Source organism: Gavialis gangeticus, unplaced genomic scaffold (genome assembly GCF_001723915.1).
Source record: "Gavialis gangeticus isolate Ggan-Ray unplaced genomic scaffold, GavGan_comp1, whole genome shotgun sequence".
NCBI classification, from domain to species: Eukaryota; Metazoa; Chordata; order Crocodylia; family Gavialidae; genus Gavialis; species Gavialis gangeticus.
Genome location: NW_017729015.1, coordinates 16493280 through 16509800, shown reverse-complemented (window position 1 = coordinate 16509800; position 16521 = coordinate 16493280). Strand labels below are relative to the sequence as shown.

At 49.9% G+C, this 16521-nt stretch overlaps 2 protein-coding genes and 1 long non-coding RNA gene across 5 annotated transcripts in view; all 3 read left to right on the top strand.

The window, feature by feature from the left end:
* IFNLR1 (interferon lambda receptor 1) overlaps positions 1–3374 on the top strand; it is a 15815-nt gene extending 12441 nt beyond the window's left edge. The window contains 2 exon segments of the mRNA XM_019512412.1: positions 391–518; positions 1260–3374. Of these exon segments, the coding sequence (XP_019367957.1) occupies positions 391–518; positions 1260–2186 (1055 nt within the window). The 3' untranslated portion in view covers positions 2187–3374.
* Positions 3375–6968: 3594 nt separating this feature from the next.
* Positions 6969–9043, top strand: LOC109294135. The gene is made up of 3 exons (XR_002096469.1): positions 6969–7278; positions 8251–8362; positions 8892–9043. It is a non-coding gene; the product is annotated as an uncharacterized LOC109294135 (long non-coding RNA).
* A 4892-nt stretch (positions 9044–13935) lies between these two features.
* The window catches only part of IL22RA1 (interleukin 22 receptor subunit alpha 1), a 17698-nt gene continuing 15112 nt past the window's right edge, over positions 13936–16521 (top strand). For 2 of the 3 annotated variants that reach the window (XM_019512409.1, XM_019512405.1), the window contains exon 1: positions 13936–14457. In XM_019512409.1, the coding sequence (XP_019367954.1) occupies positions 14415–14457 (43 nt within the window). In that variant the 5' untranslated portion in view covers positions 13936–14414. The remainder of the gene's footprint in view (positions 14458–16521) is intronic. The other variant, XM_019512408.1, reaches the window with a different exon arrangement.

Here is a 16521-nt window from a genome sequence, read left to right as displayed (position 1 = left end):
AATTTTTCATCAGAAACATAAGCATCCGAAAAGATGAACTCTCCGGGGTGAAAGAAATAGCTTAGCTAAAATAATCTGACTTGAGGCTGAACACTTTTGGCACCCAGAATTCCCAGGAAAAATGAACATTTCCTGTGAAGAAGGATCCCACTTGTTGGCCAGTGCTGGGTAGGGTACTGGTTTAGGAGTAAGGATACCTTGGCTCTGCCACTGGTCTACTGGGTGATCTTGAATGAGTCCCTTCACCTCCCTGTGCCTTTGCCAAATGAAGGAAGTGATACTGCTATTGCCTGGGATTTCCGGAGGAAAAGTCCATGTAAGAGCTGAGGATTATCATTTATAACGTCTGTCTTCAGTGACCAAACTATTTTGTGGCATTCTCTTTTGTAGGAGTCAACTGGAAACTCCTACTTGTCATTGTTGTCCTCTTGTTCCTCCTCCTCCTCCCTGCCAGTGGTTTCCTCATCAACTGTTTGTGCAAAGAAGTTGCTAAAAGCATGAAGACACCTCAAGCTTTGGTATGAAAAGACTGGGGATGACGGGGATCTAATCCTGCTGCTAAGCCCCTGCGCGTCTTCCTAATAGCAAAGGGGGGCGGGGAGGCAAAGATGCTTGGCACTTAGAATGGGTGAGCCAGTCAGAGATGATGCTCCAGCATACTCCTTGCCATTTGCATTGCTGGAACAGCAGGCAGCTTTGCTCAGAGAGGAGCCACCTTGCGCTGGGCACTCTGCATATATGTAAATCAGCATAACTCCACTGTAACCCGCTGGGGCTCCATCACCCATAGGTCCATGATCGGATTCATTCTCTAAGGCTGTGACGCTGGCATAGATTCATAGATGTTAGGGTCGGAAGGGACCTCAACAGATCATCGAGCCCGACCCCCTGCCTAGACAGGAAAGAGTGCTGGGGCCAGATGACCCCAGCCAGATGCCCATCCAACCTCCTCTTGAAGACCCCCAGGGTAGGGGAGAGCACCACCGCCCTTGGGAGCCCGTTCCAGATTTTGGCCACTCTAACTTTGAAGAAGTTCCTCCTAATGTCCAGTCTAAATCTGCTCTGTGCTAACTTATGGCCATTATTTCTTGTGACCCCCAGGGGTGCCCTGGTGAGCAGAGCCTCACCAATTCCCTTCTGCGCCCCCATGATGAACCCCTTCTGATGCCCCCATGTCGCACACACATTGCCTTGGCTTTAAAAAACCTCAATCAAAGAAAAAAACATCTTTCTAACCTGCAAATCTCATTCCCCACTAGGATTTTTCCTATCTAAGGCCTCTGCCATTGGTTTGTGAGAAGAAGCCTAACGGGAAAGAATTCTTTGTGGAGGAGCTCCTTATATTCGTGCTAAAGCTGGAGTTGCAAGAGAGGAGGAACAATCCCTCAGCCAGAAACAACGTATCACCAGCCGCTTCTCTCCTTTCCTTGGAGGAGGAGGAGGAGGACGACAGCACTTTCACACCCTACATCGAAAAGCCTCGGTTCCCAAAGAGAGGCCCAGACTGCCGAGTGTCCGGTGCGAGTCCGAAAGGGTTGGAGTCCAGCTCTGAATCAGGAGTCTCCCAGCTGGACGGCGGGTCTGTGCCCGACCTTGCAGGGAGCGGGTTCGCTCATCGTGCCTGGAGGGAGACTGAGGAGGACACCTCGGGGTTCCAAGACAGCAAGAAAACCTCCCTTTTGGACCGCTCCTCCTTGGGACACTCCAGACGTCCGGCAGACGGATACGAGCAGCGTAATGTGGACGTGGACACGTGCCAACATAAGGCCTTCCTTCAGGTGACTGCGCTGACAGAGGGTCTTCGTTTTAACCCTTCCTCTGAGGCCCCACATCTCCCTGCAAGGGGCCACTCTGACCCTGACCCTGACCTGGAGACGCTTCCCTTCCCTGAGCACATAGTTTGCTTGAGAGTACGAGTCTCTGAGGACTCCAGCGAGCTCCCTCCCCAAGACGTTGCCCTTCAGACTTTACGGTTCGCAGAGGACGAGGACATTTCAAGTGACTGTGACAGCGAGGCCGACTTTCTGGCCACGCACTCAGCGGGAGGAACACCGCCTCCGGCCACCACGCTAAGGGAGACTTTTGAAGCTGGGACATGGGGAAAGCCTGGGACCGTGGAGGAAAAGAACTACCAAATGCTTAAATTCCAGGGCTATCAGCAGGTGCATTATATGTCAAGAAACTGATGGCATCACAGGGAGGAATGAAAGGACAAGCATTTGTCAGCCTGTGCCTGTTTGTGCACCACTACCCAGACAGGGTAGCTTCTATTAATGTCTGTCCTATCAGGTGCTACAGCTCTGATTGCAAAAAAGGTGTGTTTTCACTGCAGGTAGCTAACACCCACTCACTATCCTGCTGCAGAAACCCGGTGGCCGTAAGGCACTGCGATTGTACTGCAGGACAAACAGGACAAGTTCAAACATGGGCAAGGTGCATGGTGACGATCTCACACGTCTCCCTTGCAGCACACGCTGCAGGTGCCTTACCATCCCATAGGAATTTATGGTGAGATATGGATTGTGTGTTAATTATCTCTCTGTAAAAAAACTGGTGTATCAGAAAAAGCAAAGTCTGAAACAACCAGCCCATGATGGCAACGTGGCAGGTTGCAGTCACATGTGGTTTGGGACCCAAGCTGATCCACTACCAGGTGCTCACCTGGGGTTGTGAAGTTATTCCCTGCCCTTGGTGGCAAAAGTAAGGGTTGAAATTTGCCTCCTTTATAGACATTTTGCCATGTTTGCTTTCATGGGATTGGGAGAAACTCATGGTCACCCTGTGTCAGAATAGAGAGGAAAAATCAAGGCTGAAAATATAGGCTGTGTTTATGTTTGTTATTTTTGTCAGAGATTCATAGATGTTAGGGGCTAGAAGGGACCTTACAAGATCATCAGGTCCAGCTCTCCTGCACTTAGGCAGGAAAAACTCCTTTCTTTTGGTTTGTATAAAAAAACACATTTTGGAGGTGAAATTCGTCTCGCTGAGCAGAGCAGCTCAGTGCTACCATGAATTGATTGACAACTGCGTGCTTTCATTTGGCCAGCCAGCCCGACTGAGGGCACCTCTTCACACCCGGGGAAGCCTGCTGCCTTGGTCTGAGATATTCCAAGTACTCCCTCTCCTGTCTCTCCTCCCCGGACACTATTTGCAGTCAGTGGCTGCAGTTCCCATGCTGGGGGGGGCCTGGAGCCTGCCCATCCCTCGGAGCAAAGTCAAAGCTTCACTGAATTACATAAGTTTAGGGGGCCAGCAACAGGCCAAGTGGCTGATGGTGAGACCTTGCACTTTTACTTATATTTCCAGGTCAAAGGAACTGGTTACCATTCTAGTCCAATAAAGGAAATAAGGACAAATGAAACTACTAAATAAGAGAGAAATGCCAGTAGCACATGTGTAGGATGTATTGCCTTTGGTGGGAGTTCGTGCACTGCCTCTGACCTCCCGTTCGCAAGGAGGAAAGGACAGCAGGGTACGAATGGAGGACTTTAATACTTGCGAGGGCTGAGAGATCCAAAGGGCAGATCAGATGATATGGGAGCTGATGTGGGAGCTGGTTAACTGCATGCCAAGCCTTTCATCCCCCCGTATCACTGTACCTCATGTCTTTTATGACTAGAGACAGCAACAACAAGGCTCTGAATGAGACTGGCACTCCAGAGTATTGTTTCACTGACACCTGGCCCCAGAGGTCTGTGTGAAGTGAACTGAGAGTCTTAATCCAGTTTCTCTAGAGGGGAATCATAGCCTCTCGATGCTCTCTGGACCCTCTCGATGCTGTCCACATCCCTCTTAAAGTGCGGCGCCCAGAACTGGATGCAGTGCTCCAGCTGCGGCCTGACCAGTGCCGCATAGAGGGGGAGGATCACCTCCTTGGACCTGCTCGAGATGCATCTGTGGATGCATGACAAGGTGCGGTTGGCCTTCCTAGCCGCCTCCCCACACTGCCGACTCATGTTCATCTTGGAGTCAATAATGACTCCCAGATCCTTTTCCACCAGTGATGCCTCTGCAGGGAGATGCCTGATGGAGCAAGCTCAGGGCAATCCCGGCCCAGGGTTTGGCCAGGCAGATGTGCAGCCTGACATTACTGTGAGCCTTCTGCTGGAGAGTCTCCAACAGGAGGAGGTAGGGCAATGGCTCTGTATCACACTGCTGCTCTAAGCACTTCCAACCAAACCTGGTCCTTGCCCATCTGCTGTGTCTTTTCCATTCCTCCTCTCCTATTAAAGGTCACAATACAACATGCCCTTGTTATATTGTGCTGTCACTGTGATATCAGGGCATGCTCACATGTGCATCATTTCCTACTCCCCAGTAGATGATAGATATGGTATAAGACACACTCAAACAAGCTTTCACCCTGTGGATAATGCTATGAGCCTCTTTAGTGTCTTCCTCCAAGTATCTCATAGCACTGAGCTCACATGAAATATAGTTTCCCAGCAGCCTTGTGAGCTTGGAAAGCTTCAGCCATCTGGCCCAGGAAGTGAAGTGACTCGCCTACTGTCTGCCCCCCAGCAAGTCAGGAAAAAAACTGGGAATACAGCCAAGGGTGTTGAGTCTCTGGCTAGACGCTGGGCAACACTCTTTCCCCACCTGATTTGCTGTCATCCAAGTATGACTCCGCTGGGTATGGGGAACCTGGTTCACAAATATTTCAACTCCTTTCTTCATTCAGTAACAGAACTAATCATACAATGGGTTTTTGGCAGCATCTTCCCCGACACACTCCTGCTAAATTATTTCTCAGGATCACCTGGCAGCTCCTTGTTACTCCCCAGGTGTCCCCCTCTCTGAAAGAAATGTAAGTCACTCCCACCACCCCAGTGCACAGCTGCTTTGCTCTTCCCCATCTCTGGCTAGTAAGGGAAATGGAACTTGCTTCATGTCCAGGGATCAACAGTAAGATTGCTGTTCACTCCTCATGAAAGCAGTGTTTGAAAAGCATAAAGCAAATGCAGAAAGCCTCCTCAGCTTCAATTTTACCTCATCCAGAAGAGCATCTCCATGCTCCGTAAGGATTGTAATGAACCAATGTCCTGCTGCTGCGGAGCAAATACAGCAGGAGACAGAACCAAGAAGTCTGAGGCACCTGGCTGTGGCTGGGCTGGAACACCATGCTTAGGCACAAGGAACGGATGCATGCTTCCCTCAGTGCCACACCATGCAGGGGGTCCATGGCAAGACAGGAGCTAGAGATGGTTCTGTGTCCTCAGGCATTTCCCAGCCTTGGTAGAGGCTATGTGAAATGCTCCTTTCATCCTGCTCTTCTCCATGGGGTTGGGAACAGGGTGCAGGACAGAATGGATGCCAGAGATACTGCTGCCTCCCCCCTCTCCCTGTTCTGCATGGGATTGGCTATGGGCAGCTGGACCTACTGCCCGCAGGCCTGGCCGTGTGCAGAATGGGGAGGTGTAGTTAGTAATAAGGAGTGTGAACTCCAGTGTGCAGTTCCAGCAGAGCTGGGCTTACCTGAAAAAATCAGTTACAATCATCTAGCTCATGGTCCCAGGGATTCTCACAGGGATCCTGAAGTCAGTGGTGCTTGTTGGTCCTGAGCTGAGCATCCACACAGGCAAAAGGCCAAAACTAGCTCCTTAAAACCACCCCCAGATATTGATATTTGTTGGGGTGTTTGTGAGAGCACGTGGGTTAATGTCAGGCAGAAATAGGTCCCGGGCGGCACATGCAATTAGATTGTAGGTGTGTGCACATGGGCAGAGGAATGGCTGAGGGTGTGTGGGCTGGTTGGTGTCTGTGCACATGTCGCAGTGTCCACTTTCACCCCAAGTAGAGATATAGGGATGTGTTCACTTCTCAGGATCAACCGGAGGCAGCAGTGTTGGGACACTGGTCCCCTAAAGTAAGGAATTTCTAAGATGGTAGCAAATGGACAAACTGCGGGAGGGGTTGGTTTGGATTGTGCTGGCTGACTGAGAAAGGGGCCCTTGTTCTTGTTATCTTCCCTCCAGGTGCTAGACATCCTGGGCACCTTTTGTATCCAGATGCCGACAATCCAGGAAAGGCTTTGTGCTGGAAGGTGTTTCCATTCTTGCTGGCTTCCATCTAGAGGCAGTGACCAGCAGCCTCCTTAGAAAGCCTCTGCCAATGGACAGGTACTTGCCCCTCCCTCCCTCTTGTGCCTGGTGGCACACACACATCCCACAGCCTGGCAAAGCTGATAGAGTTTAAAGTCAGTTGCAAATCCTTTGGGACAACTTGGTAAGAGTCAATGTCCTACTGCATTTGCATAGGAAATGCCAGGATTGTGCCTAATAGAATTGGCAGATAACATCACTGTGCCCCAGCCCTGTCCTAGAACAGGAGAGCCCTGGGCCTTTGCTTCAATGTCCTATTGCTTCATAACATCACAGGCATATCTGCAGCTCATATGTAATTTGTGTTAAATTGCAGTGACACCACTGAACTCTGCAGGGCCTTGGGTGGGGATGATTTCTTCACCCTCCACATACTACACTTGCTCTTGAGCAAGATTCAACATCCGGCCAGCACAGACAGGAGCTCAGCTGAGCACACAGCGGCCCTTGGACCTCGAGCAGTAAGTGACAGCCCAGGCCCAGCTCTGTTGGTTCCCCCTTGAGGGCTAGAGTCCTAGTTCTTGAGAGCTTGAGGTAGGATGCCAAGCTGTGGGGCAGGCTTTCCTCCCCTGCTCTCCTGTCCCTGTCACCCCTGCTCTTCCGTCAGCAGCAGAAACACAGCAGCTTCATGCTGTGTGGCTGACTTTGACCATGAGACTTTGGAACTAGAAACTCTTGTAACTGAGAGGCTCCTTCTGCTTTGCAGCTCTTTGTTCAGGCTGCTGGTGCCCCTGCACTTCCCAGGCAGAAGTGCAGGGATGTGACTGAGAAGGGATGTGACTGGGAGTGCAGGGATGTGACTGGGAAGGGATGTGACGGGGAGTGCAGGGATGTGACTGGGAAGGGAGCCAAGCACTAAGGGAGCTGCTGCCAGAGCTGTTCTGTGATCTCCTGGATGTGAGGAAGAAACCGTTAGTCTTGGAGTTATGGATTCCCAGGTGTCTGCCCCAGGCTGACTCTGGTCTTCTCTATCTCTTCAGGCAACATGTACATCTTTGGAGATGCTAACCACCATTCACTCCAGCCCAGTGCTGAGGGAGCTGCTCCCAGAGATCCTCTGTGCTCTTCTGGAGCAAGCTGGCTGCACTGTGGGGCAGGACATGCCAATGCCCACAGCGAGCATCCAGAGGAGGCAGCTGTGGAAGGGGCAGCTGCAAGCAGTGGGCAACCCTAGCAGGTAAGGAGTAGGCTGAGCCTGCTTTCACAGGTTTGGCTTCACTTCAGGCTAGCTGCCTGGAGGGTGTTCTTGGCCTTGCCAAGGGCTGTGCTGAGCTGTCTTGGTCCTGGCAGCTGAAAGAAGCAGGGGGTTGTCTGAGAAGGGCAGAGTCTGAAATGTTAAGGCTGGGAGGGCCTATTTCTTCCTCCAATCTGAGCTCCTCTGAAACAGGCCAGGCAGTTTCAGCCCAGGGGCTTCACAATCTCTATCAGTGACCAACACACGCTGGGCTCCCAGTGCTTGGGAACTGGGCATGTGACTTCTGCATGTTCCCATGCTCCACATGTGGCCTTTGTTCTTGTAGGGAGGGAAAAGTGGCTGCTCAATTCTTTCCATGGTGCATTTGGCTTGGGAGAGTGTCCATGCATCCCTTCTGTCTTCCAGCACTGATTCGTGCAAGGCCCTGCCCTTCCTGTCCCTGTCAGGGGACTGCAAGGCGTGAAAACGAATGGCAGCATTGATCTGATCCGAGCTGCCTGCCTTGCGCAGCAAGTGTCTGAGTAATGGACCTCCTGAGCGACAGGGAGTTTTGGTTCTGCTCTGGCCGCAACATCTCATTGCAGTCTGTAAATCTGGGCCTTCTCTCTCCCCAGGCTTTCTATGGAGACCCTGGCCTGTGCCATATCTAAGGGCCTTGGGGAGGGAGTAGCTGCAGCCTTCTGTGAAGAGGGAACTTGGCCACTCCTTGAGAGCCCCCAGACGCACCATGAGGAGGTATGCCAGCTGGCTAGGTAAGAGAGGCAGGCTGGATTGCACCTGTGCTCTAGGCAGCAGGACGAGTGGTGGAGGGGGAACTTTCCATGCTGAACCCACACATTTGTGTGGGGCTGGAGACATGGAGCTTGTGCTCCAAGAGATGATAGCAGCTGCCTCAGAGCAACTGCGTGTTGGCAGTGCCCAGCCGGTCCCAGAACTAGTGGTTTTCTCTTGCAGGGCTCTGCTCCTGTTGGGCATTATAACACCCAGATTCATAGGGCAGGTCCTGCAGTGGGTCACTTCCACAACTGAAAAACTGTGTGTTACTGGTACAGCCTTCATTAGCCAGGTAAGGCCCCATAGAGAATGAGCAGTTTGATGAGAAGGCTGCTGTTTGCTGTGCTCTTTCCCTGGGGAGTCCCCTTCCTAGGAGGGAGGATCACTGGAGGCAGTTGAGAGGTTTCTCCTCTGTCCCTGCCCCTGCATTGCCACTTCTGCCGTATGAGAAGGAGAGGCAGACAAGGATTTCCTTACTGACCTCCCCCTGCTGAGCCCTCATCTGAGCCAGCAGCCCCGAGTTTGATGCTAACTAGTGCATCTTGTATATCCATCCAGCATCCCAGGAAGACACTGCTCTAAAGCAAACAATGTCCCAATCTACTCACATCGGCATCATCTCTCTCACTTAGACTAAGCCCCTGTCTTCATGATTTGCCTGGCTCTAAGCAGACAAGCCTCCCCATGTCCAACAGGAGAGCGCCGTGTGCTGAGGCTGTTCCTCGTGGTGTTCTGCTCTGGCGCGGGTTACTTTTCTGCTGTAGGGCTGGGCTGTTGGGAATGACTGTGCTGGATCTCACAGACACATAGATTTCTTTTAGCTTATATGCGACCCCACCATCGAAGAGCAGAAGCTCCTGAAGCCAGTGATTCGTTTACTTCAACAGCAAGCCAGGGACTCTAATAACCTGGTTCAGCAGATGGCAGCCAGAGGACTGGGCAATATACTTTATGGTGCCCTGGAGCAGGTGAGGTTGAAACCCCTCTGCACTCTCTAGGATGCAGCTTGATTGTAGAGACCAAACAATGAGGTAGGACCAAAAGGGTGCACAAAAACCTGAAGTGTATCTGGTTTTGGTGTCTCACCCCTTGTGATGTCTCTGGAGACAGCTGGGTGTGACAAGTGTAATTTTGGTGCAGAAGTGGGTGCCTTGTGTCTCACAGGCATATGGGACTATAGCCCAGGGGGCTTGCTCAGACAAAGTCCCGAATGCTCTGTGAATGGGAAAGCCCAGAGGTGAGGAGCGGAAGCACTGATCGGTGTGTCACGTCTTCTGTTTGTACAACTGAAAAAACATCAGAACGCCATCCTGGAGACCTTGTTCCAGGCATCGTTTGTACCTACCAGTGCTCAGATCATGCGGGAGGGCATGCACATACTGGCCAATGTCTTGAATCATCTAGAGACAGATGCAGGGTCCCGGGTTTGGGATGTAGTCACACACATCAGGCCCTTCTTCAACCATGTGAGTGAGCAGCACTCCCTACCCCCATTCCAATGCTCTTTATTTGGGGCCATTTCAGAGGTGGGAGATGCACTTGCTGCCCCTTGTTCCAGTCCAAGCTGGAAGATCTTAAGTTCTGTGGAAGAAATGAGTTTTCAGGAGGAAAAGCAAGTGAAGAGAACGGGATGACAGATGGGCCCTTGTAGATAAGGAGGGACTCTCAGGAGACCGGGCGATGCTGCAGCTGGGGTCATGGGGCTCTGCAGGGTTCTGGGGCTGTTCTCTGCTGTGTTGATTTTCCTGAGTCAGAAGCAGAGCTGGGCAGAGACAAGTGAGCACAGGGGCAGGGGGATTTGGTTTGCTGGGATTCAGAATCGGAGCCCTACTGACCGCACGTTCAGGGAACAAGCTTGCTGCTGTTCCCCAAGCTCCTCTGAGTGCCCTGGCTCCCCGGCAGCCCACCTGGAGCAGGAACTGTCAGAGCCCACCTCCCTGGCAGTTTAGACCAATCAGGAAGTTTAGACTGGTCTAAAAATGGCCAACAAGGTTCAAAGTTAACCCTACTTCCAAAGCGGTTTAACTTAGCTCAGGCCTGACAAGACCGATTTAACTGAACTTCTGTGAAGTTCCCAGCCAGCCTCGGGGCTGCTCTTTTCCTAGCCCCCACCCCCTGACACCAGGTTATTTTTAGCCCTCTAACTCCTGCCCCCATGCCACCACTCATGAACCATCCAGCCACCCTAGACTGGCAAACCCTAGACAGCAGCAGTGGGGCACAGAGCCCATCCCACAACAGCAACCTGCCTCTGCCCTGCAGACAAATCTGGGGGGCATGTGCCCCCTGGGCCTCTCCCAAGGTGTACACAGTGGTGGGAGCCCCCTGCACCCTGGACAAGGCTCCTGGGCTCTGAGCATCCCACAACCTACCCTGGGGCCCCATTCACCCCAGCCCCTGCCCCTGCCAGTGTCCCCAGAGAATAAGCATTGGCATCTGTGTTCTTTCTGAAAGGGGTTTTGAAACACAGGTAGGGCAGGCATGAGCAGTCACGAGCTCAGGTGAGCAGGAAATGGGATTTCTGTCTTACAAATCAAAAACTGAGATCTAAAAATGCTTCCTCTTCCACATCAGGATGAAGCTGTGACCTGAGGAAATGTAGTACAATAGTCCTGTCACTGCAGGCTGGGAGATCCTGAATCCAGCTCCACCCTAGCCACAGATTTCCCTGGCTTGAATATATTCTCTGAAGCTGGTGCCTCTCTAGACAGGCTCCCTGACCCTGTGCCATACTGAGAGAGAGACTCTGGGGCGGGATGCTCTGCAATTACACATTAGACGGTCGCCTTTGCTCTGAAAAGCCTTTGTTTTCCAAGGGACATTGTGCCCATACTGCGGACGGGAAGTTAGCCTTGTAGAAAGAGCACAGGGCCCAGCAGTCAGAACTCCTGGGTGTTCTTGCTTCACAAGTTATTGGGCTCAGTACGGTTAATTACTGCATACTGGGTGACCTTTTCTGGCTTGTGCTAGGCAGGAGGCCAGAGCTGCTAATCACAATCAAGTCTTCTAGCCTTAAAATCTATCAACAGCAAAATCTGCAGAACACAGGATTTCTTGCTCCCCCTTTGGTGCCAAGTTCTACATGGTGTCCCACATGAAAACTGTGCTTTAAATGCCACTTGTTCCATTATGAAGATTTCATTTTAAAAAATCAGCTAAAATTTGATATCTTCCATGTGTCAGGTATCCAGATTCTAGTCATATTGCTCTAAAGGAAAAAGCAATCAGGACTCATGGTAGAGGTAATATCTTTTATTACACCAACCAGACTTTTGCAAAAAAATGTCTTTAATTGCAGGCTTTATTGAGTTGCAAGCTTTATCGAAGATATCAAATTTTAGCCGACTTTTTAAATGAAATCTTCATAATTTTACAAGGAGGAAGCAAGTTTGACCACCTGAAACCTGAGATCCTACTCCTGCCTTTCTTGGAGGCAATTTGCATCATCACAGAGCCTCACCACAGGGCTCAGAGACCTGCTGGGTTTCCTTTACCTGCTGGGCAGTTGAAATGCACATGCAGCTTTCTTGCCTACAGCGGCTTCTGCGATGCACACACGCATCTCTGAGCCCTGTGGTGCCTGCCCAGGAGAGCGTTCCATATGTTTACTCCTCTGTGAAACATGAAACACCACAACCAGACTACATCCTGCTTACCACCACGCAACTTCAAGGTAAACAGACTATTCCAACTTTTGTCTGAATCTAATCTGCATCTAAAATGAACTGTTCCAAACGGGAGATTTTACTACACCTTCAGCTCACCTATGAAACATGAACTTTCATTTCTACCCAGGAGAACTTTTACAATCTTTTCTCTGATGCCTGAAGAAGGGTGTTTGTGCCTGATAGCTTGCAAATAAAGACATTTTTTTTTGCAAAGATCTAGTTGGTCTAATAAAAGATATCACCTCTACCCCGAGTCCTGATTGCTTCTTTCTCTAGACCAATACAGCTACAACCTGGATACCTGAGAGTGTGAATTAGGCACACTTTTAGAGAACCCCACAACTCACATCTCTGCACTGTTAGACACCTAAATACTTTTAAACAGATCTGGGTTTGTCTACCTGAAGAGAAACCTATTGTGAGAGGGCAGGAATGGGGGTAGAAATAAGCAAAGTAGGTGGTATTCTCAACGCCTTTCAGATGATGACAGAATTACAGAGAATTAGTGCAATCACCTTCATCCATGTACTAATAAGTGTCAGGACCAGTGATAAGCGGCTGGCAACATAGGATGGTAACAGGAATTCTGAGGCGAAGAAAGATGGAAACAATTTTGCAGGCTTCAGCCAGGGGACACCTTAACAAAGGCCCTATCTGATGAGACATGCTGTGCTGATGAATAGATGGGTCTTGTTTAATGAACCTGATGGCACAGTAAGATAAGGGAGATGCAGAAGATTTTCAGTGCAGCAGGGGCACTGCCTGGCCATGGGCCACAGCTTGCATCTTACTCATGGAAACTCATGGTTGTCATGTGAGGCCACAGATGACAAGAACAGGGCAAGTGTAGTGCTCATCTTTAAGAAAGGGAAGGAGGAGGACCTGGGGAATTACTGACCAGTCAGTTGGACCTTGACAACAGGAAAGATCATATAGCAGGTCCTCAAAGAATCTATTTCTAAGCACCTGGAGGAGAACAAGGTGATCAGGAACAGCCACCATGAATTTGTCATTGGGAAGCTAAGGAAATACAGACTAGATAGAAGTACTGTAAGGTGAATACACAACTGGTTGGATCATCATACTGAACTAGTAGTCAACATGGAAGGAGGTGTCAACTGGGATTCCCCAGGGGCCTGTCCTGGGCCCAGTATTGATTAATATTGCCATTAATGGTTTGGAGGATTAGCCTGAGCACACATTTAACAAATCTGCAAATGACATTAAGTTGGGTGGAATTCCAGACACTGGGGGGTAAGGCTCGACTTCAGAACGACCTGGACAGACTGGAGAAAGGGTCCAAAATCGACTAAATAATATTTAATAAGGACAAGGGCAAAGTCCTGCACTTAGGATGGAACAACTGCAAGCACAAATACAGACTAGGGAACAGCAGGCTAGGCTACAGTGCTGCACAAATAAAAGATGTGAGGGTCACAGTAGTTTATAATCTGAATATGAGCCAACAATGTGCTCTTGTTGCAAAAAAGCCAAGAGCATACTGGGTTGTATGAACAGGAATGTCACTTGCAAGTCAAAGGAAGCAATTCTCCTACTCTGTTTATCACTGTTGAGGCCTCACCTAGAGTTCTATGTCCAGTTTTGGGCCCTGCATTTCAAGAAAGATGTGGACAAATTAGAAACAGTCCAGCAGAGAGCAACCAAAATTACTAGGAAAAGTTGAAAGAACTAGGATTGTTTAGTCTGGAGAAGAGAAGACTGAGGTGGGATTTGATAATGGTCTTCTAATACCTGAAGGATGGTTATAAAGATGATGGATGTGGACTATTCTTGGTGGCTGCAGGAGATAGGACTAGGAGCAATGGTCCCCTTAAAATTCATGTGCAGTGACAGGGAAGCTCCCACACACAGACTATGCCTGTGAACTTTCCCAGGGTTAGAGTCTTTCAGGTTAGATAGAGACTGCGCTACTCATCGGGCCCACAACACCAAAAGGTTGAGCACCACTGGTGTAGAAGTCAGGGCAGGGAAGCACCTTAAAGACTAACCATTAATATAGAGGCCAAGACACACTGTTGTAGTTCAGATTCCAACCAGGAGGGGAAAGGGCTCAGCATGTACATTGGCTAAAACAGTGTCAGAGCTTATGAATTGGGAGCGTGGGTGACTTGTGGTTTAAGGAAGCACCCAAAAGTGCTTCTTGACAAACAAGGAGCATTGTCTGCAATGGTTATACAATTCCACACATGCGCACACACAGGTTTTATGTTTTAAAGTATGAGAGAGCAGAGTCACCAGACCAGAAAAACAAGGTTCAGAAGTGGGAAAGGCTGGCAAGGATTTCTAAGCAGGAAGTTCCTTATCAGGGAGCAGGCTGCTGGCATTAGTTCAGAAACCTGAGGATCTGCTAGCCCGCCAGCTCCTGCACCTTTGCACTGAGGTGTGTGTACCCAGTGGGAGAAAGGCATTCGGGAGCTCAACTGCTTCCTCTCACACACAACTCCTGCACACACACAGAGAGGCACACAAAAGCAGAGTTGGCATGGTGAGCTAGCTCAAATGTGAATACAGACAGGCCAGTAGTTCTGCAGCCTGTTACGGGGCAACCAGCACAGACCAGACTCAAAGCAGCAAGAAGTCTGTATCCTTCAGAAGTGCTTCACCTGGGCTGGGGAACCACTGCCCGAGCTCGCGTTCCAGCTTGCAGAGTTATTCATGAAGAAGGCTCTGATCTTTTGGACCATATGCTCGCTGTTGGGTAAGTACTGGCTTTTGCTTCTTTTCAGCCAGAGGCTTTACTAACCTTGATTGTTCTGCTGTAGCAGGATTAGCCTAGCAAGGCTGGGTCCCACAGAGCAGGTGGCAGTCACTTGACTTGCTTGGAATGAGACACAGATAGTTAGCTCCTCTCCAGACTGCTTTTTATGCTCTCTGCAAACAGGGTTATTTGCTACGTAGTTATTTCCACAGGGCCCCTGGAGTGTCCCGTGCTGTATGGATTCATAAACAGATGCCTTGATCCCTACCTTCCGGAGCTCCTGTGGGCTTGATCCCAAGCCTGTCAAACTCAATGAAAGACAGCCACACTGACTTGGTTAGGCTTTAGATCCGAGCCCAGGAAAGCAGGGAAATGCAGGGAAAGGGGCAAGAGAAAACACTAGGGGCAGACGAGCCTTTCAGACTGGGGAACATTTGGGACTGAACCCTGCCCACACGGGCTCCTCCAATACCCATGTTACCGCAGCTTTGTGATACAGCAGTGCCCTAGCCAGGATCGTTGTGTCGCCCTGCTGACACTCTTGACATGGGGCTGAATGGCAGCGCCAGTCAGGGCAGAATTTGCTTGGTCTGAGGCCCAGCTCCACTTTCTTATCATGCATTGTGAGTATGTTTCCTTGTTGCTTTGGCTGCATCTTAGAGACATTTCTGTTTGCAGGCCACCTCCTTTCCATGGAACCACACCTTTCATGCCCTTGGTGATATGACAGCAATGTGCCCAAACCCATATAACCTGGCGATCAGGACTGAGAGCTGGATCCAGACCTTGTGCCTGGATTCTCTTCACACATGCAGTGGCGTTTGCGCTGGCAGAACCCTACTGACACAGAGGCAGCTGGGGGTTAGGCATGAGATAGGAGGCAGGAACTGTTGCGTGTTAGTCCCAGCTCTGCCACAAACTCGCTGTGATGTTTGGCCAGTCAGAAACTTCCCCTGAGCCTCAGTTTCCTCATCTATAAAATGGGTTTACTGCCAATCGACAACCGTGCAGGGGTTTATTTAGGCCAAATTGTTCCAAAGCACTCACCATTTCTGATGGCCTAACAATTTAAAGGCCTAATTTTTTCACACATGCAGAGAGTCCCCAGTGCAGTTGAACTGGGTGGGGGGAGGCTCTGGGTGATCAACAGTTCTGCAAACTGAGGACACACTGAGTGTCCAGAACGGAGACACCTGGGCTTACTGGCTGCTTTTGAAAATGTTGCCTTGCAGAGCTAAGACTGGCTTTCAGCTCTGTTTTGACTCTAAAAATAAACCCCCAAATTTAGGAATGGTTTGGAATATATTCTGGCTACTTCTGCATAGTTGGATGGGAAAGAAATTAAAATGGTATTGGGAACACAAAACAAAAAACAGTGATCTGCTTCAGATTTCAAAGAAAACTTCTCCATCCAAAATGCTCTCGTTTTTTTAGGAGGTGCCTATAACAGATCAATTTAAAAAAGTACAAGAAAATGAGTAGGAATTTTTGGGTGCCCAACTTTAGAGGTTTTAAAGAAGCCTGAGTTTCAGCATGCGCTGAACATGTGCCCTCTGAAAATTAGGCCTCTCTAAAATGTCCCAGGTTTTGGGACCCAAAATCACCAACTACTTTTGAAAACACAGGCCACTACATCTAGAGAACCTGTGGAGGCATACTGTGTAAGTGATGCATCTCTGAGGAAGACAGACAAATGTAAGGGCCAAAATCAGCAAAACTAACTGCATTCCAGAATCTCAGGAGGAATGCTGAAGGAAAATTTTGCATTGTATGTTTGCAGGAGAGTAACCCCAAGACAGGAGCCAAAAGGCGTGGAAATATTTGTCTCAAAGCACAGTTCAAAGCCCAGAGGCTCATGCCAGTGTTCTTCTTGGTTGATGCGCAGAGGCAGAGCCAACTTTTCTGAGCACGTTCACAAGGGATAACTGACTTCCATGGCTGCGAAGCCTAGGCTGGAGAAATCTCTGAGCCCAGGGAAGTCACCAGAATGCATGTGGTCTGCTAGCTAGTGCTGAGAAGTGTCTGTGTAAGGCAGAGGGGACGGGGGATCCCTGCTTAGCAGAG